This window comes from Bos javanicus, chromosome 2 (assembly GCF_032452875.1).
Source record: "Bos javanicus breed banteng chromosome 2, ARS-OSU_banteng_1.0, whole genome shotgun sequence".
NCBI classification, from domain to species: Eukaryota; Metazoa; Chordata; class Mammalia; order Artiodactyla; family Bovidae; genus Bos; species Bos javanicus.
In genome coordinates, this window is record NC_083869.1 from 39752271 (window position 1) to 39777396 (window position 25126).

At 38.0% G+C, this 25126-nt stretch overlaps 1 protein-coding gene across 7 annotated transcripts in view; it reads right to left on the reverse strand.

Moving 5' to 3' along the window:
- The window catches only part of GPD2 (glycerol-3-phosphate dehydrogenase 2), a 240175-nt gene that overhangs the window by 21968 nt on the left and 193081 nt on the right, over window positions 1-25126 (reverse strand). For all 7 annotated transcript variants that reach the window (XM_061437609.1, XM_061437601.1, XM_061437583.1 and 4 more), the window contains 3 exons: window positions 11054-11218; window positions 10119-10263; window positions 2511-2704 (listed from right to left, as the gene is read on the reverse strand). In XM_061437609.1, the coding sequence (XP_061293593.1) occupies window positions 2511-2704; window positions 10119-10263; window positions 11054-11218 (504 nt within the window). The remainder of the gene's footprint in view (window positions 1-2510; window positions 2705-10118; window positions 10264-11053; window positions 11219-25126) is intronic.

The window sequence follows — 25126 nt, forward strand, 5'->3', positions numbered from 1 at the left end:
ATTAATTTCAATCGATTTTTACAAAAAAATCAAAGTTGACAAAAATTCCTCATTAGTTTCACCAATTAACCTGATTACCAAAAGGTATGTTAACTGAAAAGCTCTCTACAGACCAAGGAGGTCCTAGCTGGTATTACCAAGTCCTCTATGTATTAATAAGCAGAATAAAAGTGAGCGGTATAGGCTTGGTGTCTGTTCTAGCCCAAGGCTCATTTCACTAGTGGAAATCCCTACCCATGATATGGGCACAGCAGCTTCTTGGAACCTATACCTGTTTCCAGCACATCCAGTCTCTGGGCACATATAAGCAGTTAGATTTCTCATTCGTGCATCTGAACTTTAAGAATTTGGAACCTGTCAACTATAGCTCTCTGCTCTTGAATTAATTTTGTTTCTTGCTCTAGCAATCTAAACTTCCTGCTCTTGGAATCCAATATAAACCCACTTTTAAAAAATATATCCAGGTAAATGTGAAATGAAGCAGGATTCAGTAACAATAATCAGTTCATTAAAGTACAGTCATACCCAGATAAAGCTCCTTCTATCTCACAAAATGAGGGGAAAAAGTATCAAGCTGAAATTGCAATGGATATTAAACTGGGCATAACTGTTTCTTAAATAACTGTGTGTGAGTATGTGTGTGTGTGAAAGAGTATAAATTTGGCCACATAGATTTCAATTACATGTACTTAATATATTTATACTATTATTACAGATATCCAAAGAAACTCTACTCAAAATGAAATTACAACCATTATTTGAAATTAGAAGAAACTAAAACTATATAATATGGATCAATCAATCAAACTAGGAGAATCCGCTAAACCACTTTGTAAAGCAGTTTGTTTTGTTTGATTGTAAATGTGTGATCACATAATGAAAAGAATTCCTTAGGGAAAAAGGATTCATAAATGCTAGTGAGTCACATTAAGACAAAAACTGTGTCCTTGCATGGCCTCCATTGAAGCCAACATTATAGGAGATTCCTGATATAAACAGATGATGACTATTTTTCAAAAATCTTAAATTTTGTACTTTCATATAAAAAGATTTTCATATTGCTACTAGCATCAAAAACCTTGAAAGCACCTAATTCGTTTTGATTTAAAATAATTATAAGTAGCATACCAGATATATATAACAAGCTTTGAAACTGAATAAAGAATACTTACCCTTAAGGAGCTCCAAGTGAGAATATATCTTACATTATTACCTGTTATACACTGCTGTGATATACTAGCTCAGTGATCTTAAGGGACTACAAAAGATAGGCGGCTTCTGAAGTATAAATAATATTTTGCCAAAATGAAAACTTGGGGGAAAGACTATCCAAGAGCAAGACTTCGACCTACATAAACAAGGCATGAAGATTTAAAAGTGCATGACCTGATTTGGAAATAATAAGTCATGCAATATAATTAAATGATTGAATGCACAGAGGTGGAATAGCTGAATGCAAACCTGCCAAGACAAGTCATGAAAAGCCTTAGATTCTGTATGAGATAGTTTAATAACTTTGCTAAAGTTAATGATGAGACATCAAAGGGATATTTTTGTGCAGGGATGTGATGATAGAATTGTGTTTTACAGAGTTCTGATGGAAGGACCAGACCAGGTGAGGACACAGACCTGATGCACGAAAGCTAGTTAGGGGGTCAGTGCAACTGTTTAAGTGAAATATGACCCAGGCTTGAACCAGGGCAATGGAAGCGAGAGGGGATTTACATGATACTTCGGAGTAAGCAGAGATGGGAACTGGACTGGATGTAGAAAGAGAAGGATCAACAAAGATAAGCATGCCATTCCAGCCTGGGTGACTAGATGGATGGTGAGGTTATTAAGTGAGATAGGAAATAATGTTGGAAAACTTTTGAAACTACTGTGAATTTTAAAAAATGCATTATACCGTATATATCCACTGGAGAAAATACTATGACATCCAAGTTAAAAGAAGGCATGTTCAATCAAGTTAGCACTGGAAAGAAGTGAAGTTTATCTTTTTCAATTAAAACAGCATACTTATTAGCTAAAACCATAGTTAATATTCCAGTTTCTACATAGTAACAGCTCACTAAATTTCTTAGAATACATTCCTCTATCCTCTCATTTTTCTAACTAATTCTTTCCTATGGGTATCCTAGATTTGTCAATCATACCTTCTCAAGCTCTAGAAATTAGTGATGCAAACATTTCATACTCTCCTAGAAAAGCATGGGTGTTTAGAGCCCTGCCGGACTGGCATTCCAATCTTGCTATTAGAAATGACCAGAAGAGGACGGTATGCATTTCATGTGGATATAGAAAGTGGAGGGGGAAAAAGGCAACTTCTTCCTATTGTGTTATGCCTCGGCCTTCATAAGGCTTCTAGAAGAAGTGGTCAGTACCTAAGAGTCAGAGCCAGCCAGCTGTGAAGATGAGTCAGTGGGGGCGCATGGGAGTTATCTAGTGAAAGCTGGGATGGTGTGGGAGATATAAAAAAGGGAGAGTAAACTTAAAGGAATGCATGTTACCTTCAACATCACAACTCAAGTAGTTACGCACTTCATTCAAAATGAAGTTGATATCTTCTTCGGAAGGAATGGGATGGTGTGTAACATCAGTTGGAGTGTCGGTAGTGCCAGCTATAGTCATCTTTTGCCAGGGCAAGAAGAAAATAACTCTCCCATCACTGGTCGCTGGGTCAAGAAGTCCCATGCTCTCTGGGCTGGGGTGAAAAGAAAGGGTCACATATTTCTGAAGTCAGCCAGAGTTTAATCTTAATCTGCATTCTAAAACATTTTATTCACTAATTCTTATATAAGCAAATTAGGAACACACGAACTATTACTTTGCCGCTAACCTAATCTAGAAATTCCTAAAAGAAAAAAAATGGTAATACAAAAGGAATCAAGCAAATGTTTTTATAATAATATTCTACAGCAAAACCAGCAATGCAAGGTGAGTTAAGTAGGTGGACTTCAATTCCGATTGTTTGGGTTTTTAGATCCCTTGCACCATTCACATCAGATAATGTCAGCAGGATAAATGCCTATAATTCCTTTCATGATGGTCACTTAAGTTCTTCAACCTTTTTTCAAGCCCATGGAAAGTATTTTCTTGGAACATTTGACATTTGATACATCTTTCAGTATAAGGTCTGAGAAGTCTGTGAGAAAAGTGAAGGGTCTAACTTTCTACAAACTAAAATATAATCAAAAAGTTCTTTACTCTCTTTTGCCTGAATAAGCTTATACCACTTCACCAAATATGAGATTTCTTACTTTATTTCAATTTTACTGAAATCTCAAGAAATGTATCCATGAGAAAAGGGCTCAGTTTTCTATTATTACCTAGATAACAGTGTACTGGGATAAGATCAAAAAGGAGAGAAATAGTTTAGCAATGAAAATCTTTAAATAGGCAGAAGATGCCAGTGTATTATACTACTAAATTAAGCTTTAAGGACGCCTCTTCTGCCAGACCAAAATCTTCAAAAATATTAAGAATTTTTCTAATACCTACTTAATATTCTAAAATCAAATTGTAAAACACACTTGCAAGAAGAGGCAACTGAAAATAAACACTGATAAAACCTGCCCGGTTGTGTTATTGAATCATTAGTAACTGTTGTTTTAATGGATTCATTAACCATTCTAAAATTTTGGAGACATTGTTAAAATGGCAGGAGGAATTTCAAAGTGTCATTTTCAAATAGTTGAACACTACAAACCTTCAGATAGCTGAATTTGACTGAATTCTCATAAGGAACCAATGTTAAAGGTATTTTCTGTAAATATATTTTCAGCTTCTATTAATAATATTTCTTAAATAGGAAACATAATTCTATTTGGTTTCAATAAATTCCAAAAATCCCTGTTATGCTCACACATTTTAAAAGACATACAGTCAACTATTCATAGTTGCTGCTGCTGCTGCTGCTAAGTTGCTTCAGTCGTGTCTGACTCTGTGCAACCCCATAGACGGCAGCCCACCAGGCTTCCCGTCCCTGGGATTCTCCAGGCAGGAACACTAGAGTGGGTTGCCATTTCCTTCTCCAATGCATGAAAGTGAAAAGTGAAAGTGAAGTCACTCAGTCGTGTCCTACTCTTAGCGACCCCATGGACCACAGGCTACCAGGCGCCTCCATCCATGGGATTTTCCAGGCAGAAGTACTGGAGTGGGTCTTTCTCTTAAAATTAAAAAAACAAGAAACTCAAGATTCAAATGTGTAAGGATGAGAGTCTGAATACATTTAAAAGCAAACCAAAAATGACTTTTTTATGAAAAGGAATCCATAGTCAGTTTAGTTAATGCATCTTCTTCATTGAAACTACAAGGAGTAATAATACTTCTTTGCAAAGACTCGTCAGCCCCATGAAATGCCTGCCATGTCCATACAGCCTTTGTAGAAAGAAATCACTATCTGTAGTCTACATGAGACACAGGAGAGAGTAGGCTTCAATTCTTCTATTTAGCACATGCAAAAATCACCCCAAAGTGTGTCAATCATTTAAACCTTCAGTGAGGATCTCATCTTCACTCAGGGTTACTTAAAGTAATTTTACTTTCAAAAAATATACTGAAAGCTATAAATATCGAGTATTTTCAGTCTCTGTGTGTCTACAGTTTTCCTTTGTACTTGCCATAAAACTTGCTAAAGATCTTAAAAGAAACTAGTTAAAATATGGTTTGTAAGCACCTAATTTGATCCTGGGTTGATATGCCCTTATATTAAACATGTCACTTTGTGATAGAAATTAGCTCATGAGTTCAACTTTCAATTTGGTAAATAGTCCTATATTGAAACAAAAGGATAAATTCTACATTCTAAAATTTAAGGAACAAATTACATGTTGGTATAATATATATATGACCATTTTATGGGCTAGATACTATGTGATGTATCTAAGCAACTCAATAAACTTGATCAACTTCAGCATAAAATTATAATATTCAGCAACTGAGACATGAAATGCTGTTGGAAAAGCACAACTACTGAATCTTTTAAAACCTCTCAGTGCAATAAAAGCAGTTTAAAGGGTGAATGTGATAGTTACCAACACACACATAACTGGAACCTGTAGAGAATCAACTGCTTAAGTGAAGACATATGTGTCAAACATAAAATTAACAAGCACAGAGGGAAGACAAAGCTATTAATGAATGGTATAAAAATTTAAGAATCCACTTGGAAATACTTCTCATCAGTTCTAAATTACCTAATTCATAACTCACCCTTAGGGAAAAGTTTGTTTTCTTACGAAGAATTAATTCTGCAAGGTCGCACAAAAGTTTGAAAATGGCTGTCAACTATAGGGATGGTATATACAACGCGGTGAGGCATAGGTCTTTTCTCAATATGCATAAGTCACTTGACATCAGCAGAAGAAGCTTGCTGCTAATTTATGTGTGTGTCTAGGATTAGATGTAATGAAAATTTTTCTCATGCAGACCATTGCCATCCTGAAGTACCCTTATTTAAACTGAAATCAATTTATTACTAACTACTCAGCAATCAGTGTTGGAGCCAGCAGTATGCACACATATTATGGGAAAAAAAAAACTGACCTCTCACCAGTAGTAAAAAGCATCTGTAGGCTAAAAGGAGGAGACAACTATTTTCATGTATTTCAGTTATTTGATGTATTGTAGTTTTTTGGTTTTTTTTAAATTTTTATTTTATTTTTAAACTTTACATAATTGTATTAGTTTTGCCAAATATCACAATGAATCCGCCACTGGTATACATGTGTTCCCCATCCTGAACCCTCCTCCCTCCTCCCTCCCCATACCATCCCTCTGGGTCATCCCAGTGCACTAGCCCCAAGCATCCAGTATCGTGCATCGAACCTGGATTGGCAACTCGTTTCTTACATGATATTTTACATGTTTCAATGCCATTCTCCCAAATCTTTCCACCCTCTCCCTCTCCCACAGAGTCCATAAGACTGTTCTATACATCAGTGTCTCTTTTGCTGTCTCGTACACTGGGTTATTGTTACCATCTTTCTAAATTCCATATATATGCATTAGTATACTATATTGGTGTTTTTCCTTCTGGCTTACTTCACTCTGTATAATAGGCTCCAGTTTCATCCACCTCATTAGAACTGATTCAAATGTATTCTTTTTAATGGCTGAGTAATACTCCATTGTGTATATGTACCACAGCTTTCAATCCATTTTGTAAGATCATCTACCCACAACTCTGATGAAAATTCCAGATTTTTTAATTGGAGGATAATTGCTTTATCGTGTTGTGTTGGTCTCTGCCATACAACAATGTGAATTAGTCATAAGTATACATATGTTCCCTCCTTCTTGAACCTCCTTCCCACCCCTCTAGGTTGTCATATAGCACCAGGTTGAGCTCCCTGGGTTATACAGCAACTTCTCAGTTCTTAATGTAAAGAGTGCCTTCAAAAGTAAATGATTTCTGTGTGTTGAGTTTTCTGAAAATTAAAATAATCTAGAGAAAGAGAGAAAGCTGCTACGATGGCACAAGATAATTCTACATGTGGAATGTTAGGGTCATAATAAGCTTAATAAATGCCATAAAGAAACTCTGAAAATAGCCCAACAGGGTAGACTGCATATGGAGTCCTTATTCCCCGTTTAGCTGCCTACACTCAATAAACCAGTGGCTCTTGAAGTCATTGTATTGTCAAACTGATCAGCTTCTAGTTGAAATGCTAGGCCTTAAGTTATTGCTGCTGCTGCTAAGTCGCTTCAGTCATGTCCGACTCTGTGCGACCCCATAGACGGCAGCCCACCAGGCTCCCCCGTCCCTGGGATTCTCCAGGCAAGAACACTGGAGTGGGTTGCCATTTCCTTCTCCAATGCATGAAAGTGAAAAGTGAAAGTGAAGCCTTAAATTATTATCAGCTGGTTATAAGGGCAGCACCATAAGGTCTTACTCATCTCTGAGGACCTAGTAGAACCCTTGAGTTACAGCTGTTGAGTGAAGACTGACTGAGAAATCCAGAGAGCTATTTCAGTCTGAGATCTCTGGACCTCACCCACCCAAGAGAACAATTTGATATGGAGAGAAAAACCGTCCCTTGGATACCAGCGATATAGCTGCTCAAAGTCAGTACTGAAAGAGGGACCAAACACTTAACCCAGACTGTAATCCCAAACCAAGGGACTCATCTGCAAACAGAAACTGAACAGGAACTGGGCTGTCAGGCCACTCCTCCAAGGTTCTCCACAGGATGTTTAGTGGCTGTGGTTCGAGGTGCTAAAAACGGAGATATTAATTTCTCCCAAAGTAGAACGAGATCACTTACTGCATCTTAAACAGACCCAGCTGTGACTAACACTTTTACAACTTACAGGCATGGGTCTGAAACTAATGCCTAATTTTTAGGATTAAGAGAGACTTTCTGTTTTGAAAGTATTACATGCAGGTGATATATATTTATATTTCTTAAAAACCACCTATCTGCTCTGTTGTTAGCATATTATAAAGCATAGTAGAGAACATATATATAGCATGAGTTCCTTCATGAAAAAAAGTTTAAAAGGATATACATTTGTGCAAGCATAAACATAAAATTTTATGGGAGAAATCAGAAAGAAGCATTATCGAAAACTGAAGCTGGGGACGTGAGGAAAAGAGGGAGACTTTCACTTTTCATTCTATATCTTTCTATTTTTCTATAGCAATTACTTTTGTTTATTTTTGTCTACAGGAGTTATCTGGGCAGTAAAAATAAAAATCATATTTTGTTTTATATTTTAATATCTATATATTTAAAATTCCCTTATAGGTATTAGATTAAAATTTTAATTAGAAAAAGGAACAATCTCAGTTTGAGCAAGTTAACACAAAAAGTTAGTAGAACTCATCAAAAATTTACCAGTCATTATTATGTACCAGATAATCTACCAGGAGCTGCAGATGTAGTAGTCATGAAAATAAAGAAAAAATAAACAAAGGAATATTGTCAAAATGTACACAAATTAGGAACTATCATGAGATAAGAAACCAGAAGCTGAAAATGAGCAGCTTCCCAAAGTTGCACAGTTAACAAGGGGTAAAGCGATGAACAAACCAGGAAGTTCTTTACCCAGGTATCACCTTATCTTACTCTTCATACTGTCTTTGTCTGTATACTTCAAAGAGTAGAATGTCTTCACATTTTAACGACAGACAAACTAAGGTTTACAGAATAAAATGGCTTGTCCGAAACAGTGTCATTATGAAGTGGCAGAAATAACGTAGGGAATAATACCGAATACTAACGTGTCCTCTGATATCATGGGACAATAGTAAAGACATGAAACACAACGCACAAGCAAGATCTAAGCAACTGTAAGGACTGGGGTGATGCGTGTGTGTCTACGCTTTAGGTACGACATCTGTACTCCAACAGATGTTAAAAAAAATGCTTCCAAAGACTTACAAACTAGCTGACCTTGCAAATTTTTATCCAACACAAAATAAATGCATATAATTGTGTCTGAAACTATTTTTGAAAACCTCTATATACAAGAAACATTTGCAACATGTACATATATTTACTTCTCGCCTTTTCATTTGAACTAAACTTCTGCTTAACAGTTTTTAAGACTCTATTAAGCACCACTGCATAAGTTTTTATTATTGAGATTGGAAGCACCATGGTCTCTACAGTTCTAAGTGAAAACACTGATGACTGTCTATTAATTATATGTAGAGATTTAGAAAAGGACAAAGAAACTTTGGAAGCTGGTGGACATGAAATTTCGTTAATATTCTTCTTGGTAGAAGTGTGATATCTTTCTCATTAGAAGTGTGCTTGGTACAATATCTTGGACTCTCTTCAAGAAGACTTAGTGGAAAACTAACTAACAAGGCAGCAGCATCCATTACATAGTGGGATGGCATTCTAGAAGAATGCAGATATTAAATGAAATGTCACGGATCTGTATATCTGTTTTATCAAATATTAAAAATACGTCTTTTATGGAAAATTATTAGAATATAGAAGTGATAACTCCCATTCTAACCATGTTACCTAGAAATGATAACCTTTTACTCATAATCACATCACCTAGAGGCAATCACCATTGGTATTTAAAATACTTCTTTTCATCTTTTTCTAGATACTTATATAATGTTTGCTCATGTTACACATACAGTCTTCTATCCTCCACTCTAAATTAACACTGTATCTCTAGGGTTTTCCTAGGACACTAAAATTATTCAGAATTTTTAATGGCCATATAATATTCCCTTGTGCAAATACACCATAATTTACTTATCCATCCTCCTAAGGTTAGAAACTGATGTGGTTTTTAATATTTCTCAACTACAAATGATGTCTTAATGAATACCTTGAGCATAAATCATGATTTCACAGAATTATGTACTAGTTTGCCTATTAGATTTCCACATATGGAAATAAAAATGTTCCATATTCATCATGGATGCATGAACTTTTCCCCAGATATTTTTGAAATGTACATTAGGGGTAATCATTATCAGTTTCTTGGGATCATACATGTTTGTTTTCAAATTTATTAAAAATAAAAAATACTAAAAATTCAAATGCACATTAAAAATTGCAGTTTCATGTGCATCACCCCACTTAAAGGATTTTCAATTAATAGCTGTTCTTATTTCATCTCTATCCCTGCCCATTTCTCTACCTCTGATTATCTTTGCCAAAATGATAAATCAGAAATTATAAATTATTTTTCAAAATATATTTCAAAAATTATAAGAATATTTGGTCCTCATTTTCAGATTCTTCATAAGCAAGTCTGGGTATTTTATAAAACAAACTTTTTAGTGTTTTCATGTAAATGTCTTTTATGGACATTTTTGCAAAATTAATTTTAGGGTTTCCATGAAAATTAAAATTCAGAAATACTAAGACTTAGCCTCTGATGATGAGTACACTGAAAAAAAGTACAAAAACAGATTCCAAATCACTAACTCATAGAAAGGAGTATTGCCATAAAAACTATGAAATTCTCAAGCCTGGTTTGCGATTTGTGTTTTGGAAGAGCTTTTTTTTTCAGTCATTTCTCCTCATTTTGAACAGTGAGCTAGACCATCTATTATGAAGAAAGGTATGCTATAAGAATACGTGTAGACAATTTCTTGCGGCCCTTCTTTGATGATGACGCATGAGTGGGAACACGGGTACCTGTAGTAACCAGGCATCACGATGTGGACGCCAGCACTCGGCTGGCAGATAGCTGTGGTGTCCTTATCATCCATTTTGCGCACGGTGTCTGTGAAAGGTCCCGTGGCATTGATAACACACTTGGCTCTCACATCAAATTCCTCCCCTGTGAAAGAAAGCAGTGTCAGTCACACACCCCATTTGTTTCTCTGCTCACTGATGCTTTAGATTATTAATTCATCTATTAACTTATGGTGGAGTATACATTATCACTTGAGTGATACAGGCAACCAGAGTCATTGAGAAGCCACACAACAGGCCTGCATGTGAGTACATTTAACCAAAAACAAGTCCAAACTGCAGGAAAAAAAGCACGCTGCTTTTTCATTTCAGCTCTCATTCTAGTTTGCAAAATGCCTGACATTAAAGTGTCAAATAAGAAGAAAGTGAGTAAATGAGCTGCTTTCTCCTTAAAACTCAAAAGTGTGAGCAGTGGTTTTGAAGGAAACGACGTAATTCTGAAACTTCGCCCACCTGGCCACAAAACTGGACAGGCAAGCAAATCTCACCAAAGTTAAAGTGATTGACTTGAATGGCACGTAAACACACTGCTTCTGTCCCCTAAAGGATACTTTTTGAAGCTAGCCACATTTATTGACTTTTCTTAATAACATGTTTTTGTAAAGAAAGCATAATGCATTCATTATGTGGGAATTTTGCAGACATTATTATCATGATCATCATTAATGTTTAACACAAAGAGGAAAAAAAATGGCCAGGTTCCACAAAGGAAAATTTTCATGTGAAACCAGTTGTTGTTGACAATAAGGAATATAGGTAATAGGACTCTGAAATCTGGCTTCAATAAAAGAGAAGTGACAGAGAAATTATCATTCAGTCATTGTACAGACAAAGCAAGATGCTAAGAAATCTGCCCTGCTGGAGCCTTTGCATACCTGTCAGCACATCCTTACACCGTGCTCCGCTCACACGCTCTTTCCCTGTCTGGGGGTCTGTCTTCTTGAGCAAACTCATGACCTCCATGTAATTGGCCGTGGCAGCCCCATACCTGGCAGCGGTGAGAGCAATGGCAAGGTTCATCCGTGCGTCGTTGTGTTGTCCTGCAGCGGGAGAAAGCATCAGAGGAGGGACAGGAGTCACCTCAAGCCACAGACTGGTAGTACAGAAGTGTGTCACAACAGATATGTCACATCTGTCCCTGTCACGTGGAATATACTTGATGGCTGGTCAGCTCTACAGGGCATGATTTGGAAATACATGGTCATTCTCTGTCAGGCATTTACCTGCCACTTCCGCAATTGCACTTTGTGTACTACAAAAGGATGCAAAGTCTCCCTTTCCTACAGAGCTCACATCAATTATCTGCAAGTTAAGATATAAGTAATTATTCTATCCGTTTGGGAACATATGCATATGTCAGGCTTTTCCTAATACAGACAACCCGTACACATGAAAGTGAAGTAATTCAAAACTTCAGAATATTTGACACCCCAACTGGTGTTGATTAACAATTTTAATGAATACGTGCTCTATCTAATATTCAAAATCAAGAGCTTAATCTTCCACAGAGAATCTCTCAGTATTCTATAAAGGAGTTTTCTGGGTTTGCATTTCGATCAGAGCTCCTTAAAATGTTAACTTTTTGTTTTTTGTCATACATAAAAGGTAAGAAATTAAGCAGGGCAAAATTTAATTACAGAACAATTCCTACCTGTATTGTTAAAGATTTATTGCTGAAAAATCTTAGTTAAAGAAAACTGAGGGGGAGGCGAAGCGGGGAAAGATGATTAATCACTTTAAAATACTGGCATCACTAGAGACTTTTTCTATTTATTATTGCCAGTGGAGTTAACGCTGACCAGGAAGAATTACTCTACATCGCAGGGGCCAGGTTCTCTGTGCCCTGAATAATTAATTACACAGGACTAGATGTATTGAAGCAGAGTTCAAATTCCCACACATTGGGATCAGTTCTATCAAGATAATACTGATAAAGGGATGAATTTATAATGGATATTGTTGTTGATTTATGTTGCCGGCATACCAAGCATTTAGTATAAATGGTTTATGTAAAGTTTCTTCCTTGTGATTCAGTCTGTGCCGGGTCAGAAGCACCACAGGTAATCGGCTGCTGCTAAAAGGGCACAGTTATAAAGAGAGAATCAATGACAGGACTCTGCCGCCCCTCCCCACAGACATCTTATTCTAGAACTGCTAAACTAATGCAATCAGCCAAGAACCTTCCCTCAAAATTAAAGTCTCTATCAAGTTAAGAACATACATTAAACCTCGACATGCAAAATAAGGAGTTATTTTATCCAAAGATGAATAGAATGAAAATAGAAGAAAGGAAACAACAGCAGCGGCAGCTGAACTTTAAGTCGAAACAGAAGAGGGGCAGCATTTCTATCAATTTCACCTAGCATGACCCTAATGGTGCAATTAAAATAGTAGATACATTTAAAATTAAGTTGAAGAAACTGACTTTTATTAATGTGGCCATTTAAAATTGGAAAATATGATCCATAAAGTTAAAAGCATGAAAACAGATTATACATCTAAATTTTTAAAAATACCCATCCCACCAAATCTTTCTATCTAGTACATAACAATGAAACCTTTAAGGGGTAGGTAGTCCAAGAAATCCAAGTCATGTTCCTATGGTAGGAAAACTCTCACCAATGCAAGTGTGCCTCGACTTAGACACAGGGTGAGAAAGCCACATGTAAATCAATTATTTTATATCCTATATGACATCACTCTTCTTAGGAACCAGGCAGAAATTCATTTATTAAATGACAGCTCCCTTTGTAAAGTGATATATTGTTGTTACTGTTTAGTCGCTAAGTAGTATCCTACTCTTTGCAACCCCATGGACTGTAGCCCAGCAGTCTCCTCTGTTCATGGGATTCTCCAGGCAAGAACACTGGAGTGGGGTGCCATTTCCTTCTCCAGAGGATGTTTCCACACCAGGGACTGAACCCACATCTTCTGCATTGAAGTGGATTCTTTAGCACTGAGCCTCCAGAGAAGCCCTTGTAAAGTGATATATTGTATATCTATTTAACAATCATCCAGTAATGAAACTAACTTTTGAAAATACACAAGCTTTCTTTTAATATATTTTCCAATTATAGAATCTCATTGGAACAGTATTTGTATAGTTCATCAGGCTCTACTGTTTCTATACTAAGATATACCTCCTATACTAAGATACACCTCCTGAATTAGCTTCCAAATGCCAATACTTTTGAGGGTAAATAAGATGAACCTCAGTTCAAAATGTGAGGTGGAAACAAGTCTCTTGGCTCTTTATTTTGCACTCTTACTCTGATACCCAGCAGCATGCCTTGACTCGAATCAGAAATGTCACTTATTTATGAAAGCTCTCCCTGCAATCTTCTACTCCCTTTATTCTTGAAAAAAATTATTTACAACTTCTTGAACGTCCATGTCATTTCATACCTCCTTGCCTTTGTCCACATGAATTCTTTTGGCTGGAAAACCATTCTGGAAGCTCTAGACAACTCCTATTTCTCTCCCATGAGCTGATTCAAATATCTCCCTGTAAAGACTTTCATTATCTGTATTGAACCCCTCCAAGGCCAAGTTGTTCATCCCATCTTCTGAATCCATATTGTACCTTGTACATGCCATTTCCACAGTCTTTATGAAACTAGTCATCCGTGTATCCATCAACTTGAGAAAATGATAAGCCTTAGTTACGAGTCAGGCACTGTGACAAATGCAAGGAACCTAATGGTGAGAAAGATACAGGGATACTTCTGTTCTCCTGGAAGTAACATTCCACTGTAATTACTGCGTGATTTCCACATTTCCTCGGCCTTGTCATGGGAAGGCAGAAGTCCTACTTTTCATCTTTTCTCTTTCTCATTAGTACCAAACACAGAACAGGTATTCAGGAAGTGTTAAATTTAGCCAAATTCCATTCAATGTGTTAAATAAACAGGTTTATTTATAGTCTTAGATTTTTACAGTCTTCCAGATTTATATAAATCTTATAGCCTTTATAGATTTATAGTATTATCTCTAACTATAAAACAGAATGCTTTGTCTAAAGTTTAAAAAAAAATCAGTTTATCAATAAGTTGGTGGCAATAAACTTAAGGGAAGCAGGGAAACCCCAGAAGTGTTAAATCTGAACTTAAACCCAAACTAGCCCAAGAATGAGAAATGGATATGAATGATTCCCTCTAGACTTAACCCACAAGTTGCCCCGTGCTTCACTGGGAAATGCAAACACAGTTATTATAAAAACTGAGGAATTAAGTAACCTGACTTTCTTCTGGGCCTAGGAGTTCACACCTCTACCCAGGAGTCCCCTTCTTTGCAGTCATTAAGCTTAATTCAAGTACCTGCTTTGATTCAAGGCTGACCTCCACTCCTCGACCCGCATTAAATTCCCCCTTTACCCTGAGATGCCCAGAGCTCACAGTGTATGCTTCCCGTGGTAAGTGGTATATGTTCATTATTCTTAACTAAATTCCCCCCAACTCCTTTTCCTGACATTCTGAAAGGTATATGTCTCCTGTAATTTTACTGCTGAAAAAAAAGTTTTTGATAACACTGCATGTTATTGGAATGCAAAACAATAATATCAACTCCCCCACCCAATTGATCTGCTTATTAAGTTTGGGTTTTCAAATCCTTTTCTTCAGAGCCAGGCAACATGAGACTATTCACTGATCACTGAATCGCTTTACGTTGGCACTTACGCAAGGACCAGACTGGGACTGCGAAAATCTGTTTCCTACTCTGTTCTCCTTTTGCACTTGAAATCTTACATATGTGCATGTACTGAACTCACAACTCAGATGCGAGGAAGCACATAAGAGGTGGGACTATAACTGCTTTTCCTTGTTTAGGAAACAAAATGTAAAATCTACACACGAAAGAGAATGAAGGTCAGTAGTAACAGAGAAGGATTTTGCCTTAGTCCACAATGGCCTTGCACCCAGGATCGTGAGAGCTATTTTAAAGTGAAAAACATTTTTAAGATGTAATTCTCTAGTATAAGACAGGCCTCAAATATAAATATTTTGGAGACAGAGCAATACAATATTGTTCTCCTTAGAGGGTTTCAAAGCTTGGCAACTGAGTTAACATGCAAAATAGCTGGTAAAAAAAAAAAAAAAAGGGCGGGGTGCAGAGAGAGAGAGAAACAAGCATTGAATGTGTAAAGAGTATGAAGAATGTATAAATATGAGAAAACCCCAAGAAATTATCTGGCATTTTCCTGATCCTTCAGATCTAAAATTCCATGATGCCCTGAAATTCTACATACAATCTTCTTTTACAGCCTACTGTTAAATGGTCATTTACATAGATAGTCACTATCCATGGACCCAGAAAGTCTAATTGTTAGCAAAAAAACCCTGATTACTTAAAATAATTAAATATTTATTAAAACAATGTGATCATAACTTTATCAATTAAAAAAAAATGTGCTGAGAGTATTTCTTTCCACCTCCCTGTGCCCTGACCTGGGTGTTATGCATTCACGTGACGTAGTGCAGCAGAGGGAAAAAGGATGCAGGAGGAAAAAGAATACCTCCCTGAGGCTTAATCTCATTTCTAACAAAATCCACAGGGCATATGCTTCATTGTCTCAAACTGACAGTGACACAATGACCTCTCTCAGGAAGCTTCTTAACAGTCCAGCAAAGGTAATTAAAGGCTAAGGTACCAAACTCATACTGATTTAATAGAATCATTATATTTAAAATATCCCTTTCTCATGGGAAGAGTGAAGTAGAGGCAGAGCAAAATAGGTGTGTGTGTGTATCTGTGTGAAAAGCGATTACTAAATTCTGGTTTAAGTACGTAGGATGAGTAAGCTTGCAAAGAAAAAGTCAAATGAGAACGTACTTTTCAGGTAAATTATAACAACAATGCAATTTCCCCCCAAAAGTAAATTATTTATAAAAATGGTTATTTGTGTGGGGAGTGGAGGGGGTCAGAGAGACACATGAAGCAGTTTAGGAAGAATATACCTTACAAGACACAGCAGAGAGCCTTCCCTGGTGGCTGAGAGGATAAGAATTCATCTGCCAATGCAGGGCACATGGGTTCGATCCCTGATCTGGGAAGATCCCACATGCTAGGGAGCAACTAAGTCCATTTGCCACCACTATTGAGCCTGTGCTCTAGAGCCTGGGAGCCACAACTACTGAACCCACACACCGCAGCTAGAGAGCAGCCCCTGCTCTCTGCGACTAGAGAAAAAGCCCAGGCAGCAATGAAGACCCAGCACAGCCAAAAATAAATAAACAAATAAAATTATTTTAAAAAAGAAAAGATACAGCAGAGAATGGCTCTGGATTGGGATACTGGGCTAACAAGTTTTGAGTGAATCACTAACCTGGCTGGGGGAATGCAGGTAGTGCACTGCATTCCTCTGGGTTTCAGCATCCTATAAACAAAGAGGAGCTAGGTGGGTACCTCTGAAATTACACAATGCATGCATTGCATTGGCCAGAAAGTTTGTTCAAGTTTTTCTGTGACATGCTATGGAAAAACCTGAATGAACTTTTGAGCCAACCAGGTAATAGCTACTCTTCAATTAAAAAAATAAATAAATAAATAAATAAAATTAAAAAAAAAAACACTTCAATTTTATCCTCATTTGTGATTTCTCTGACTTTGCTTTTTAAAAGCATAGGATTAAAAAAGACCAAAAGATAAGTATTTTATAAAGACACCAGAAAAATAAAGTGAAAAATCATATTCTTCTATTGGATATAGAATTAGAAGGAAATCTTGATTTGATTAGCTTTTATGAGCCACATACTATATTGCAAAAGTTCTCCCAATTCTTCACCCCTCCTGTATTCATGCCCGTTGTCAAAAAGTCTTCACAGTGTTGATTCCCACTCTGACTCTGGACCCAGACACGTGAAACTGTTTTGGTCAAGGCAATGTTAGCAGATGTGATTTTGGAGTGTTTATCTAGGTGGCTCTTGCCTGGGGTTGGGTAAGTGATTCTTCTGGTCTCTTCTCCTATCAGCTGGTGACTGCAAAAAGATGAAACCAGTCCATCCTAAAGGAAATCAGTCCTGAATATTCATTGGAAGGACTGATGCTGAAGCTGAAACTGCAATACTCTGGCCACCTGATGCAAACAACTGACTCTTCGGAAAAGACCCTGATGCTGGGAAAGATTGAAGGCATGAAGAGAAGGGGACGACAGAGGATGAGATGGTTGGATGGAATCACTGACTCGATGTACATGAGTCTGAGCAAGCTCCGGGAGTTGGTGATGGACAGGGAAGCCTGGTGTGCTGCAGTCCATGGGGTCGAAAAGAGCTGGACATGACTGAGCAACTGAACTCAACTGAACTATGCTCATTTGCTCAGTAGTGTCTGATTCTTTGCAGCCCCATGGACTGTAGCCTACCAAGCTCCTCTGTCCATGGAATTTTCTAGGCAAGTATACTGAGTGGGTAGCCATTCTTCCTGACCCAGGGATTGAACCTGCATATCCAATCTCTTGCATGGGTAGGCGGATTCTTCACCATTGAATCATCTGCGAAGCCCAAATAAAGTGGTCATCCTTGAATAAAACTTTGCTCTTTCACACCTCTGACTTTTCACTCATGGTATTCCTACTCCATGGAACATCTTGCCTTACCTTGTAAACTATTTAAACATCTGCCTGATGATAGGCATTAGGGATCCACTGAGTAAGGAAAATAATCTAACACTGGTCTCTGATCCATAGAACCACGTTCTAAGAGGGAGGACAGGTAAAATCAAGTGAAACAAATTACTAAGACAATTACAAACTGCAAAAATGGCCACAGAAGGGAACACAGTGGGCAGGGAGAGCAACTCCCTGGGGAGTTAGGGAAAGTGGGCAGTTAGGGAAAATGGTCAAGATAAGCAAGAAGTAGAGAAAATGCAGAGACCATCACCTGTAAACTTTAATCCCTGCTAATGTGCAATTATATCCGAAGCTATATGAAGCATAAGCTATCAGAAATGTGACTGTGGTATTAGGACCACCACATTTAATTAATCTCTGCAAAGTGATTTTTTTCATTATACTTTATTCATATTTCATATATACTTATCAGGAATTAGGTTTAAAAATCTTCCTAGGCTGATATACATTTTTGCAGGAAATATCTTCTAGTATAGACTGGTGAAATTCAAAACAAAAGCATTAAATTCAAAGTTTATGAATTGGAATAATTTGCTGTCACTTATCCATACTACAGTTCTCAGCAAATGACACCTGTTAGCCCTAAGCATGTAATCATTGTTATTATTAAATACAAAGGTACAATTAAATACAGGCACAGAATGTGACCTACATCATAATTCTACCCAGCCTTTCTCATTGCAATATCCTTTTCATTATCGTGGGCCTTTTGTTCCTTCATCTTTCTTTTGTCTCACCCTAGGTTCTCAAATAAGCTATTTACAATCTGAATAATTAGCAATCAGCATGGATCTGTGGTCTCTGGCCCCATGTAAACGAAACACTGTGAAGTGCCTTCACATGACATATTTAAGTACATAAAGTTTCTATACACTCAGGGCTTTCCTTTATTGAAAAAGTTTTACATGAATTTAATGAAGAGTAAGTTTTGTACTTTTCAGATACTTAGGAATCTAGCTGGATTTGAATGAAAATAAACCACTTTTAAACTGCAAACAACAGCTCTCATCTGTACAAAAGTCTATACATCTGTTTATGCTGGAGAAGCCCCTCACTTCCCATGCCTATCCAGACCAATTAATTCTCTCTCTAGCACAAGTCAAAAATAAGTTTTTATACTTGTAAGGAAGAAAAAGGAAAATGTGACAAAAATTAGTTGAAATGCAGTTGAAAAGTCAGGAAGCACGACACTCTGGAGACTCTTTGACAGACCACATAATCATGTGGTACAGTTAAATGTGGTCACAGGTCATCCTCCTTGGTTGTTTGTGACATGCACCAAAGCCACTGATAAGCACCAAAGTCACTGATAAGTAAAGAAAGATAAGGGTCTTTCTTTACTGAGAGTAGCAGTGTGGCATGCACGGCATCCTAACCCAAAGTAACTGACTTGAGGATGCTTGAGATTTATTTCTTTGGCAAATATTTATTAAACACCTTATTATGCACCAGGCAATGAGCTAAGTATCATTGTGAGGAGCAGATTGAAATGGATTGGCCCGAGACTGCCCCAAGACTCTGAGAACAAGAGCAAGTTTACAGTCTAACTTGGAAAGGCTGCAAGTTCCAAAAATTCTCTCCATTTCTTAGCATTTTCCCTTTCTCTTTCCTCTGCAGTTTTCCTACAATATCACCCAGCATAGTGCTCCAGACACACCTCCTTTCCTCTCTTTATGTTACAGGAAGATTCACAAAGCTTCCCTCATAGGAGTGGGCTTAAGTTCAAGCCTCATCTCTACCAACCGTGAAACCTCATGCTAGTTGCTTCATCCAAGGTTCAGGTCACTATATGTATGGGGCAGATAACAGTGGGATTGACAGAGGGTGAGCAGTGAGATACAATGTATGTTATGACATCATGTGCTCAGTCACTCAGTCATGTCTGGCTCTTGGTGACCCCACAGACCATAGCCTGCCAGGCTCATCTGTCAATGGAATTTTCCAGGGAAGAATATGGGAGTAGGTTGCCATTTCCTACTCCACATGACATCACAGTTCTCAATAAATATTAACTATTATTATTAAAAGGTTAAAATATGTACTGAAAAGTCAAGACCATTTTGTACCTTAATTGAAATGTATTGCTACTGGTCAAAATTCTTAAAAAATAAGAACAAACAAAAAGCTCAGTATATTTTCTAGTTCTAAATAGTTTCTGCTCATCAATCTGGCAAACTTTTCCTGAAACGTATCAACTAATCTCTAATCTCTGCACTTCCTGAACAATGCTTTTTGTTTCTCTTTCTCTCTCTCTCTCTACATTTTACCACTAATAAGCAAGTATTTTATGGGTGCCACAAAGGACAGGAATTTAGGAGAATGGTTTTCAATCCAAAAGAAAAACTGCAAAAAAAAAAAAAAGAAAGAAAAGAAAAGAAAAACTGCATTGACAGGATAAGAGTGTTTCAAAGTATTAGAATCACCAAGTCTTCATCCAAAGGACTTCATTTTCCTTTAAAAATGAGCCTCTGCCAGTTTTTGCAAAGGAAGTCAACACTTGCTATAAAGTGAGAAAAGTCAAAAGGCCCAAGTTCTAATGCCTCAGAGAGTCACTAACTGGATGTGTTTCTGTAACAGATATTGTGTTTTGCTTGTTTTTGCTTTCCTACATCCACCCATCACCCATTACATAGGCCTTGTAAGAGGCAGAGTCTATACCTCCACCCAGGGTCACAGACCTCTAACCCCGTTCCACCAATCAGATGCTCTCCACACAGATTTCAATCTAGAGCTAGTGACCCAGAGAACTGGACACGGAGCATCCAATCTGATGGTGGAGGCAAAATAACAGCAGCACCATCTTGTTCTAGGGGAAAAAGACAGAGATGTGAACAGTGATGGCAGACGCACTGCACGACAGGTAGTCATCAGCATGAACATCTTCAGTGCACCAGTTCTAGGGTAGGGTTTTTGCCTGTAGCTTTGATTGCTGCAATTATTTATGTCTTCAGCAGCTTTCCCAGGATTTCTGCCTCTTGTTTAAGGTCCTCTCAAAAAGTTCTTTTCTCCTTAAGTCAGCCCAATTTCTTTTTCTTTTGATGGGTTAGTTGCTAAGTTGTGTCCCAACTCTTGCGACCCCACAGACTATAGCCTGCCAGACTCCTCTGTCTGTGGGATTTCCCAGGCAAGAACACTGGAGCGGGTTGCCATTTCCTCCTCCTCCAGGGGAATCTTCCTAATCCAGGAATCAAACCCGGGTCTCCTGCATTGCAGGCAGATTCTTTACCGATTGAGTCTTTTGCTTGTAACTAAAAACCTGGGCCTAGTACCAAGCCCTGTGCCTCAGTTTCCTTACTGCTCGAACCACAGAGTTGGCACTTCAGGATCTCTCTGGTTCCTTCCAGCTCTACCAATTTTATAAGCTGCCACCACAAAATGTCAAACAAGCCAACTGAGAACCAAATTCTGTAAGGAAGGAAAGGAAAGGCTTCAAGGGGGAATAATCGACCTCTCATAAAAGGACTGGCCAAAGTGAGTAAACAAATCCTTTCACTTACCCAGAACCACCTCCCAGGCTCTGTTTCCTCATTCATGTGTGAGCACATGCACACAACTTTTCACAAACCCGCTGAAATGGCTCCACCTGCCCCAGGGGTGATTTCGAGTGTGAGCTACATAATAAATACATGAACCGTGTCCTAAGGACCAGCTGGGGAATTCTAACTGGAAGCAGTCTTTTGAGAAGCTTTATCTGTTGCAAGTGAGTAGTGTATCTTATCGGATTTCTCCCTCTAATCACAGGAAGATTCCACACCTTATCAAGTTGTTATCAAATCAGTCTGACCAGGGCACACAACGTCCTGATTGAAAAGAATGTGCACTCCCACATGAGCATGAAAAGCAGGCTAACTCTCAGCCCAGGCAGAACACGGCGTGGAGATCCAGAACGCCCAAGTCCAGCACATACCGCCTCACAGACCCCCGTGATCGCTGGGCACATCTCAGAGTTAACACCAACTTCTTTGCCACTTACCCTGAAATGATCAGGTTAGAGCATGGTTTAGTTGCTAAGTCATGTCTGATTCTTGTGACCCCATGTAGCCCTCCAGGCTCCTCTGTCCCTGGGATTTCCCAGCCAAGAGAACTGGAAAGTGAAAGAAAGTGAAGTCGCTCAGTTGTGCCCGACTCTTTACGATCCCATGGATAGTAGTAGCCTGCACCAAGCTCCTCCGTTCATGGGATTTTCAAGGCAAGAGTACTGCAGTGGGTTGCCATTTCCTTCTCCAGGGAATCTTCCCAACCCAGGGATCAAACCCAGGTCTCTCACATTGTAGACAGACGCTTTACTATCTGAGCCACCAGGGAAGTCCAAGAGTACCGAAGTGGGTTGCTATTCCCTTCTCCAGGGTATCTTCCCAACCCAGGGATTGAACGCTGGTCTCCTGTATTGCAGGCATGGTCCTGCTGCTGTTGCTGCTAAGTCGCTTCAGTTGTGTCCGACTCTGTGCGACCCCATAGACGGCAGCCCACCAGGCTCCCCTGTCCCTGGGATTCTCCAGGCAAGAACACTGGAGTGGGTTGCCATTTCCTTCTCCAATGCATGAAAGTGAAAAGTGAAAGAGAAGTCTCTCAGTCGTGTCCAACCCTCAGCGACCCCATGGACCGCAGCCTTTCATGGGATTTTCCAGACAAGAGTATTGGAGTGGGGTGCCATTGCCTTCCTAGTGCCAATCAATATAGCAGAGCCTTACCACTCTGAGAGAAGCGAAAAAACAGATACTGTGAATCTTTACAGCCAAGATCACGTGCTGAGGCAGAAGACTAAGGTACAAATACTGTGAGAAACAGCTTAACAGGGCTCTTCTTTTAATGTCATTACCTACTCCCTAACAGCTAGTAGAATATCTGACATCTCGCAGATTTTTTAAAAAACCCAAAAAACAGGAAGTTTATACACAATGTATTAATAGTCATCAATGAAATTATGTCAATTTTGCAACTGCATACATCAAATACTATGCCAGATGCTCAGCCATATTTTTAAAGCCAACAGATTTGCTCTTCTGGAAAGATGAACACAAGGAGATAAAAAAAAAAGACTAGACACTAAGAAAAAGAAGATCTACTTTCAGAAAGTAACTTGAGTTGTAACTGATGATTCAGGATGAGTGTTCATACTGTTCAGAAGACTATAAAATAAATTAGATAACTGCATTCTATTATCTAATTTGAAAATGTTCACTTTAAGCAAAAGACAACAATCCACTTCCCGACACATGCATAGAAAAGTTTTGTTTCATTGCTCTAACCTTCAACTTCTAGCTGGCCAACCTACATCTCATACAAAATGTGAATTTGGACAGTGGATTAGATGATATTAAAAAAAAACTGTCTTTAAATTAGTTGGATATATCAATAATAATGGGACAGCAGCTTTAAACTGTTTTTAAAAATAAAGAATAATTGTTGTCTGTTAAATATGCTTTAAATCTTCTAGGTATGGGGATGGCATACTTTTCCTATATAGGCCATTCATTCTCTATTGTCCTCCTCAACTCTGCTGTTGGCAACACATAAATGAATTAGCGAGGCTGTATCCCAATAAAGTTCTATTTTATGGATGCTTAAATTTAAATTTTTTATAATTCCATGCCACAAAATTTAACCATTTAAAAATGTGAAAACAATTCTCAGCATACAAAATGAGAGGCAGGTAGGAACTTAACCTCTGCTCTAGGAGGAAAAGCAAAAGGAGAGAGGGGAGGGAGAGAGAAAAAGAGGGAGAGAGGGAATAGATAAAGTAAGAATACCCTTGAGTTGATAACTGTTATAGCTAGAGATGTACATATCAGCTCAAAACCCTACTTTTCTTTGTGTACGGTTGCATGTTTTGATAATAAAGAGTTAAAATTTATAAATCAATGAAGGGACTCCTTTCACAATGTATATCAATCATCACATTGTATATTTTTAAATATCTTAACCATTTTATTTGTCAAGTATACCTACATAAGGGCTTCCCTAGTAGCTCAAAGGGTAAAGACTCCGCCTGCCAATGCAGAAGACCCATGTTTGATCCCTGGGTCAGAAAGATCCCCTGGAGAAGGAAATGGCAACCCACTCCAGTATTCTTGCCTGGGAAATCTCGTGGATGGAGGAGGCTGGCAGGCTACAGTCCATGGGGTTGCAAAGAATCGGACATAACTGACCGACTAAACAACAACAGATACTTAAATAAAGGTTGGGAATGAATTAAAGTTTTTAATGGAAAAGAGAAAGGAGGAAAAGAAGAAGGAAGAAGCAAGGAGGAATGAAGGAGGGAAGGAAAGGAAGATTTGATTTTTGCCGCCACCATCACGCTGACTGAGCTCCCAGTGACAAAGCTACAGTTAATTTGGTTCATGCGAAGTTTCCTTTACCCTGCCACATGTTATCAAACTTGCCACACCAATAAAACATTGTTTAGAACATTCGGTTGTTCTAAACATTGTTTGGTTGTTTAGAATGCCCTCTCTGGGGGAAAGAACAAACTGACTATAGATTTAATCAAGTACAAAAAGACATTTCCAATATTCTACACAGTTTGATTCATACCTGCACTCAATAAATATTTAAAAGCTTAAACAAGATTCAATAAATAGGCTATAGCCTCATTTCTGATAAACTCTTACATAAGTTAAAATTAAAGAGTACCATTAAAACAATTTTTTTCAAAAAGGTTTCAATGAATATCAAAAAATTTTCCCTTGCTTTCTGAAATTCTGGAGCATGGTAACATGAAGCAAGACTCATGTTAAAAAAAAAAAAAAAAAAACTAACTAAAAACAAATAACCACACCCTCACATCTCTAATCATTTCCTATAATATAAAAAAAATAAAGTTACATATTATACAATACCACACTGAATTGAAAATATATTTATTAGTTTTACTCTTAACTTTTAGATACAGGGCTGAGACATACCATAACTGTCACTAATATTTTCACTTTCATTTTAAAATGGAAATTAAAAAGAATACCATGCTCCAGTGAGTAGAGTTTCTTGCCCATATTCCTAGCAGTTCTCAAAGTCTTCCCGGAAAAGCTAGCCAGTGGTTACTGTCAAAGAAAGCTCATACTAGTTTCCATCTGAGATGGTCAAGTTACCCTCACTCAGCTATGATCACTACAACCTTGTAGATCAACTTGCAGGCTCAACCCTAAGCAGTCCCTGAGTTAATCCTGATAGTACTTGCCAATATATGCAGAGTTCCAGTCCTCCAAGAATTAGACTCTGCCCTCAAACTGTTATTTGCCTACCAGGAATCCCTAGACAATGGAATTATGGTGTTTTCCAGGCTGTAGTCTCTTACGCCACATACAGTAAACACAAGAGTTATGGC